This window comes from Magnolia sinica, chromosome 11 (assembly GCF_029962835.1).
Source record: "Magnolia sinica isolate HGM2019 chromosome 11, MsV1, whole genome shotgun sequence".
In the NCBI taxonomy this organism is placed as follows: domain Eukaryota; kingdom Viridiplantae; phylum Streptophyta; class Magnoliopsida; order Magnoliales; family Magnoliaceae; genus Magnolia; species Magnolia sinica.
Window position 1 is genome coordinate 33,051,014 of NC_080583.1, and position 8,013 is coordinate 33,059,026.

The 8,013-nt window shown below is 36.8% G+C and overlaps 2 protein-coding genes across 2 annotated transcripts; both read left to right on the forward strand.

Annotated features, from left to right (window-relative positions):
• Positions 1-3,322: 3,322 nt before the first annotated feature.
• On the forward strand, positions 3,323-4,568 carry LOC131218334 (uncharacterized). The gene is made up of 5 exons (XM_058212971.1): positions 3,323-3,432; positions 3,526-3,912; positions 4,016-4,063; positions 4,183-4,419; positions 4,507-4,568. Exons 2-5 carry the CDS (start codon positions 3,814-3,816, stop codon positions 4,525-4,527), a joined length of 405 nt encoding a protein of 134 aa, XP_058068954.1. The 5' UTR covers positions 3,323-3,432; positions 3,526-3,813; the 3' UTR covers positions 4,528-4,568.
• A 1,376-nt stretch (positions 4,569-5,944) lies between these two features.
• On the forward strand, positions 5,945-7,544 carry LOC131218087 (ribonuclease TUDOR 1-like). The gene is made up of 6 exons (XM_058212770.1): positions 5,945-5,982; positions 6,093-6,255; positions 6,373-6,603; positions 6,678-6,866; positions 6,950-7,030; positions 7,116-7,544. The coding sequence occupies exons 1-4, from the start codon at positions 5,945-5,947 to the stop codon at positions 6,840-6,842; spliced, it is 597 nt and encodes a 198-aa protein (XP_058068753.1). The 3' UTR covers positions 6,843-6,866; positions 6,950-7,030; positions 7,116-7,544.
• Positions 7,545-8,013: the final 469 nt, after the last annotated feature.

Here is an 8,013-nt window from a genome sequence, read left to right on the forward strand (position 1 = left end):
GAGGCGCCAACTCCGCTATCTGGGTCTGATGTGTTGGCTCAGCTACAAGGAATTAATGTCACCTTTGGGAAGAAGACCGTAGGCAGTCATGGGCATAAGAGAAGACAAGAAGACAATGAGGAAGAAAGATATAACTGGAAAAAGAAGAGCATTTTCTTTGATTTACCATATTGGGAGCATAATCTATTGCGTCACAATCTAGACGTGATGCATATTGAAAAGAATGTATGTGACAATGTGCTTGGGACATTGTTGAACATTGAAGGAAAAACAAAGAATAATATGCACGACTTAACATGCAAGATATGGGTATAAGACAAACATTACACCCGAGACAGCTCTCATCAAATAAAATATATTTGCCACCTACATGCTTTTCTATGTCATCGAGTGAAAAGGATGATTTCTGCAAAGTCTTGAAGCGGGTGAAAGTTCCAGATGGTTATGCAGCCAATATTTCATGATGTGTGTATCTCAAAGAGCATGAAATTTTAGGACTTAAGAGCCATGATTGTCATGTTATGATGCAACAAATACTTCCTTTGGTGATACGAACAACACTTCCTCAACATGTGAGCTCAACCTTACTTGAATTGAGTAGTTTCTTTAGGGAATTATGTTCCAAGGTAGTCCGAGTAAAAGATTTCGACCAATTGGAATCTCGAATTGTGATAACACTTTACCATCTAGAAAAGATCTTTCCACCAACTTTTTTTGATATTATGGTGCATTTGCCTATTCATTTAGCGGGTGAGGCCAAACTAGTCGGACCGGTACAATACCGATGGATGTACCCCATCGAGAGGTGCGTGCTAATATTTATAAATTAAATTTATTTTCCATGTTATTCTAGTTATGCTAATCAACCATATATTTCTGAACTGTTTAATATTGGTGACCATAGGTACTTACACACATTGAACTCCTATGTACTTAATAGAAGTCAGCCCGAGGGTTCAATTGCAGAAGGGTACTTGGCAGAAGAATGCTTAACTTTCTGCTCAAGGTACTTGCATAATGTGCAGATAAGGTTCAACCGACAAATATGGAATGGTGATTATGGTAACACCGTTACAGAACAATCATCTATTTTTCTACGAATAGGTCGTGCATTAGGGAAGGCTAAAGATTGTGTACTAAATAAAGTTGCATTTAAACCAGCACATCGATATGTTCTGTTTAACAGCAGCGCAGTCATCCCATATCTTGAGTAAGACAACTATGACACTTAATTTATACATGTGGAAAATAACTTCCCACTATTTCTTATTGGAACCAATTTATATACAGAGAACACATGAATGTTGTTAAGCAGAAGAATCTTTGCACACGACCAAGGGATATAGAGCACATTCACAATGAAACATTTCATGAATGGTTTAGCGATCATGTAAGTAGTCGATGCAATAAGTTGACTGACATGTGCATGTTCATTTATTTTCATTGTCTAGACACGTGCTTCTGTTTTAACATTTTTTTTATATTTGAATAGGTTGAACAGTTGCGCTATGCAAAGAATGAGTAAGTCTCAGAAGACCTTAGATGGCTAACTCGAGGTCCTAATATGACAAGAAGATATGAAGGTTTTATAGTAAATGGCTTCAGGTTTCACACTAAAGATCGAGAGAAGAAAAGAAAAACTCAACATAGTAGAGTTGTGGTGACTGCAAAGACATCAAGCTTTGCGAGTGTTAATGACAAAAACCCTATTGCAGGAGATGTAACTTACTATGCTGTCTTGACAGATATCATTGAACTGAAATATTGTGGTGATCGAAAGGTTGTATTATTTAAGTGTGATTGGGTGGATGTTCTATCTCAGGGCAGGGGTGTGAAGAAGGATAAGTTTAGGTTCACGCTCGTGAATTTAAAACAGCTATACCATACTAGTCAACAGTTGTTTGATGAACTATTTGTGTTCGTATCTCAAGTTGAGTAGGTGTTCTATGTGCAAGACCCCATCGAGAAAGATTGGCATGTTGTAGTGAGGACGAAACCTAGGGATTTATTTGAGATGCGTGGGGAAGAGTCTGCAGATGATGTTGACACTAACTTAGAGAGTTCATCATTTAATGATCAAAGTTTGGAGGAATCGAGTAATGACATTATTAGTTGGGAAAGGATAGATATCGATGGTACAACAATTGTCACACCTTTACTACCCGCCCAAAAGATGGTAGAGGACCAAATAGATGATACTGATTTTTCTAATCCTGATGGAGATGACATTATGTACAATAATTGATTTCTTATGTACCATATTGCCCTGATATATGAAAAAGAAATTCAAATGTTTTTTTTCATGCGATTTTGTTATTATTATTACTGTTTTTTGAAATTTAAATGTCTTTTCATTAACTAAAGATGAAGAATATTTTATTGTCATACTGTCATATTGCTAGACATATACAGGTGTTAGACATGAGGCGCATCAAACACACGACTAAGCAATCAATAGGTCCTATGACTGATGCGGGACCTAGCCAGCCTCAAGTGACCCAGGTTACAACGGGTCCCTCTAGTGGTATGTTATGCATCAATTATTTTATGTGTTTTTATGCCAAGGAACTATATGAGTATCCATATTATTGTTGTTGTTTTAACAGATTCACAGGGTGTGTGATGCCTCGAAGTTTGGAAGATGCGTGAAGGACAACACATTACTATTCCCATCAACACTAAAGGACAACCCGTTGGTGACAATGTTAACAAGTTGACAAACTGCCGAATGAGAAGAAGGATGATATGTTGGGACTTGTTATGGTAATGGTGACAATGCTTACTTTTTTTCATTTTTCATTTTTTTTCCATTTTTTGTTCATTATATGATTGTCTGGTTTTAACATGTGATGCAATCCAAGTTTGAGTTTGACGCGGATGCAAAGAAGTGGGTGTTACAATCAATTGTTAGAAAATGGAAGGACTGGAAAGGTGAACTGAAAAAACTCTACTATTCTCCTCATGAGACTGACGAGGAGCAGCTTGCGAACCTTGATGAGCGGGTCAAAGAGGATCAGTGGAAGGCACTCATTCAGTTTTGGAACTCAAAAGAAGGGAAGGTATGTGATGAGTAACTATTGATTTCTTTATGTTTTAGAAATACACAATAATCTTTCGTTGATATCTTATAACTTACGCTGTTGGTGTGTTCACATATAGGCTCGTAGTAAGACAAGTTTAGAGAATCGAAAAAGACAATTACTCGGCTACGCTGCAGGCTCAAAGAGCTTTGTACGGATACATGAGAAAGAGGTAAATTTTCTTAATCACTCGATCAACCATGTTGGTCTATTTCTTATATATAACTTATTTACATAATGATAGAGGAAGAAAACGGCTAGAGGCGAGGATCCAAGTCGGGCAGATGTGTTTATATTGACCCATACGTGCAAGAGTGGTAGGCCTGTGGATGAGGCTTCATTAAGAGTAATGGTATATCCATGCATCTAATCGTTATGTTTTATACTTTAAAAAAATTCTCTCATTTATCGTTGTACAATCTAAACCGATATTTTTCTATTGCAGGAACAACTTAATGAACAAATTTCTTAGCAGCCCGATACCTCACAGAATAACACAGGAAGGAATGACTTGTTCTCTCAAGTAATGGGAGAAGATCGACATGGCCGAGTCTGCACTTATGGGTTAGGCCCCACTCCTACTGATTTGTGGGGAACAACACGTAGCCAATGAAGGATTGCCTCCACTGCTCAGAGTAGAAATGAAGAATATGAGGGACTGCAAATTGAAGTATCATCCCTAAAATCGGAAGTATCATCCCTGAAATTAGAATTTTCATCTTTTAAAGAATCCATGTCGCAGCTGATATCCTCTAGGACAAATCTGAAATCCCAAGTATCAGATAATTCATCTAATCTCAACCTAAACCAACCGGCCTCATCATCAAGCCAGGTAATTATATGATATATATGCAAATATTTACATGTGTATTATGTCTTATATTATATAGAGTTTAGTCGGTATATGATGATTGACATTGATTTATCATTTGTAGGGACACTTAGCAAAAAAGGGAAAGACTACGACTTGCAGTAGTACCGGGGTAAATTTTCACACAAATCGAATAGTTCTTTTATTATGTTTTGAGATTATTGTGTTCTTAATTAGATGTGGTATACAAATGATGCAATGTATTGTGTTAAATATAAATTTTATTTGTAGGACGTAATCGAAGTTCTTCTTACTAGTATCCGTGGGGTTACTGTCGCTAGAGGGATTGTCTTGAGTAAGGATCCGCTCACAAAAGTAGGCGAGTTCCCACTTGGAAATGGTTTTTGGGAAGTATATATTCAGGTGGCAACTGTATGTGAAGAGACTTTGATGAGACCCTATGGACGATACAGAACAATTGGGGATGCGGCTGGAACAAGTATTTGTTGGCCTGATTGTTGTTGTTTGGTAAAAAATTTTTCTTTTTCATATACAATAGAACTTATATAAGATTGTAACTATTAACTAATTTCTTTTTGTTTTTTTATTTTGTAGGTTGTGACAACTATGGATTGAGCTAAATGGAGGGATCTCTCTCTCTCTCTCTCTTTGTTATTTCTGAAAATAAAAATAATTGATTTTGACAGTTGGTTGTGACAGCTAATGTTTGTTTCATGTTAGTAGTTTTGCTTGACTAATCTACAAAGATTTATATTGTGATTTGTTTCAGCTTTTCATCTTCTTATGCGTAACAGAAGGTACACATTTCTATTATGATTTGTTTTGATTTTTTCTCTGCTTATGCGTAAAATATTCTGATTTAAATATTAAGAACTACGTAGTGGCTTGATCCCAATCTTCCGAACATTGGGTACGTAGGCAGCCGTTCATACTAGACCACATCGGTGCAGCCACAAATTATTTTTTTTCCCCTTCTTGTAGTGTAGTTGCATTTTCATTAGGACTACTTGGCAGTAAGAGAGGTGGATGATCAATATATACCCTTGTGTTCAGTTTCTATGCAGGTAATCAGATATTCCACCCCATAAGTTTTTGACATGTTTGTTTATCTATATGTTAGAAAGGTTTATTTTTTAGTGTTTTTTTTTTTCATGCAGAATTCTCTGTTTTCATTGACGATTTCATTGAATTGAAGTTGGGTTTCTTTGGAAATTGGTTTGGGATCTGTTTAATAGTATTTTTATGTTTGGTGAGTTGGCTCTGCCATATTCAGGTTCGATCAGCTCTACTACATAAATCTCCCTTTTCTTTGATTGAGAATACTATTGGGGTTCCTTGGGATTTCTATGGCTCCACTGTATTTTTAGCACATGAAAAGTGGTTGCATTCATAGTATGAATTCAGTGCGTTCTCTGAACTGTAGGCTGTCTTTGAAAGGGTTGTCATAGAATGATTGGCCAAGAGTTTGCAATGTACATTATCTTCTCAATTAGGCATAAATCTATGTTTGCGTGTAGGTCAAGGGCATTGAGTACAGAGTATAACTCTCTCCCAAACGAATCTTCCCAACCATTTGACTGTGATTGAAATGAATTTGTGTAAGCTATCACTCCTGGTATCTCTTTCCCTTTGTTCCATTTAACATGATTGACCCTCCAAGTCCAAAAAAAAAAAAAAAAAGCAAAACAAAACAAAACAAAAACAAAGTAGTTGATTCCACACTTTGAGTTTTCTTTTTCATGGTATTGAGGTAGGGATGATCCTCTAATACTGGTTTTACCAGACGTTTTCTTTCAGCATTGCACTTGGATATGTGGATTGGGTATGCTGAAAGTTCATCTAAGCAACAAAGTAATCCTTATTTTTAATCAATTTGCACCTTCTTGTTGTTTCATTTTGCTGAAACCCATGTTCCTGAAACATTTCAAATCCAGACAGTTGGTACTGCTTATTGAATTTTCTATAATCCATGTGTATGTATTAAATGCCTCAATGTCGGATTTGAATCACTGAAATTCCATCTAACCAGACCATGATCAATATATACCCTTATGTTCAGTTTCTATGCAGGTAAGCAGAAATTTACAAGAAAATGCTTGTGTGGTTGATAGGTTGCAATCACTTGAGTGGTTTTGTTAACATCATTTCAACTTTAGGTTGCTTGCATTTATGATGAGTAGGTTTTTCTTGATGTTTCATGTGTTGACTATTACAAAAGATTTTGAGGAAAGGTCAAATTATTATGACGCATTGCTTGCTGCTAAATCTCATGCAATCAATGGAAAGAAAGGGATCCATTCTACGAAGGATCCCCCAGTCATGCATGTAATGGACCTGCTGACGGTCAGAAAGCTGAACCTTCTTGTTTCCTTGTACTTTCTATCATGTTTGGTTCTATAAAATGATCTCTTTTGGAATGAAATTGTTCCTTTAGAACTTGCTAAAAAAATATATTTTCAGGCATCTGCAAAAAAAGCTAAAGATTTCTTGCCCTTCTTGCAACAGAGTAAAAGGCTACCCGCTGTTGTGGATTATGTCCTTAGTGGTCATCGATTTAAATTGTTGATCCCCAAGGAAACTTGCAGCATTCCATTCTCCTTCTCTGGTGTTAGATGCCCTGGCCGCGATGAGCCTTTCTCAGATGAAGCAATTGCCTCCATGAGAAGAAAGATCTTGCAGAGGGATGCAGAGGTACCGTGTTCTACCTCGGTTTATTCCATTTTACTTCATGTTCAGTGCTATTAAATTTCTGTAATTTTGTGCAGATTGAAGTCGAAACAGTTGATAGAACTGGAACCTACTTGGGTTCTTTATGGGAATCAAAGACCAACATGGCTGTGGTTCTTCTAGAGTCTGGGCTGGCAAGGCTTCAAACTGCTTTTGGTGCTAAAAGGATTCTTGATTCTCACCTACTTGCAAAGGCTGAGTAGTCTGCAAAAAACCAGAGATTGAAGGTTAGTGCTTAAGGTGCTTCGTGATTTAAAAAGTCGATGCCAAGCTTGCTCACTTTGTGTCTGCTGATACATATTTATTGCAGATTTTGGAAAATCATGTTGAAGGACAGGAAGCTACTAATGGGTCATCAGTGGCTGAGACCAAACAGAAGGAAGTGCTTAAGGTGCTATGTGATTTTCGCTTGATTGATGCCTTGTTTTATTTCTCTAGGTGGATAATTGACTTGCCTTCCTGATCTTTACTTTCAGGTGGTGGTTACTGAGGTACTGGGCGGTGGCAAGTTTTATGTCCAAACAGTTGGAGATCAGAAAGTGGCTGTTATTCAGCAGCAACTAGCTTCATTGACCCTCCAAGATCCTCCTGTCATTGGCGCTTTTAATCCTAAGAAGGGGGATATTGTCCTTACTCAGTTCAGTGTAGATAATTCTTGGAACAGGGCCATGGTGAGACTCTCATTAACTACAAAAAGTGGCTCCTTTTATGTTCTGGAAAAGTTGGTGGCAATCAATAGTTGTCAGTAAGCAGTATTTATAATTTTATTGGCTTTGATGCACCATCTGGCATAGCTGTGCTTGGGTTAAGCAATCACTAGTTGTCCCTAGCATTTGTTTCTTCTATCAAGATAACGATGATTTTGGCCCCTTGATGTATCTATTCTTGTTTTTTTTCCCCTTTATTAACAATTTTTCATGTGTTAAAAAAAAAGGGAATATAATGAAGAATATTGCTTCAAATAGTCTGTAAACATTAGTAATTAAATTTAAAATGTTGTAAACACTAACATATATCTGTTTTATAAAAGAAAACTACCAGCATTCAACCGAATATGAGTGGCATGCTGTAGACGGGATACCTGTATGCCATGTCTTGCAAATTAGGAAATATGAATTTGCATCCTAACTTGTATTTGGAGTCTGTATCCATCCTGCCTTGGAGCATTGTTGTTTTTGCTTGCTTTGGAGATTTTAGATATTGCCTTCGTGAAATTTCTTTTAGCTATTTTCCCTGTAATTTAAATTATTTTTGGGAATTGCAGTTGATTTTATTTTAGTTCATTAGGGGGTGTTTGGCGCATGGCATTGGGAAGGATTAGGTGGGATGGGATTTAAAAAATATAATTTTTACACATGGCAGGGATTGTCCCTT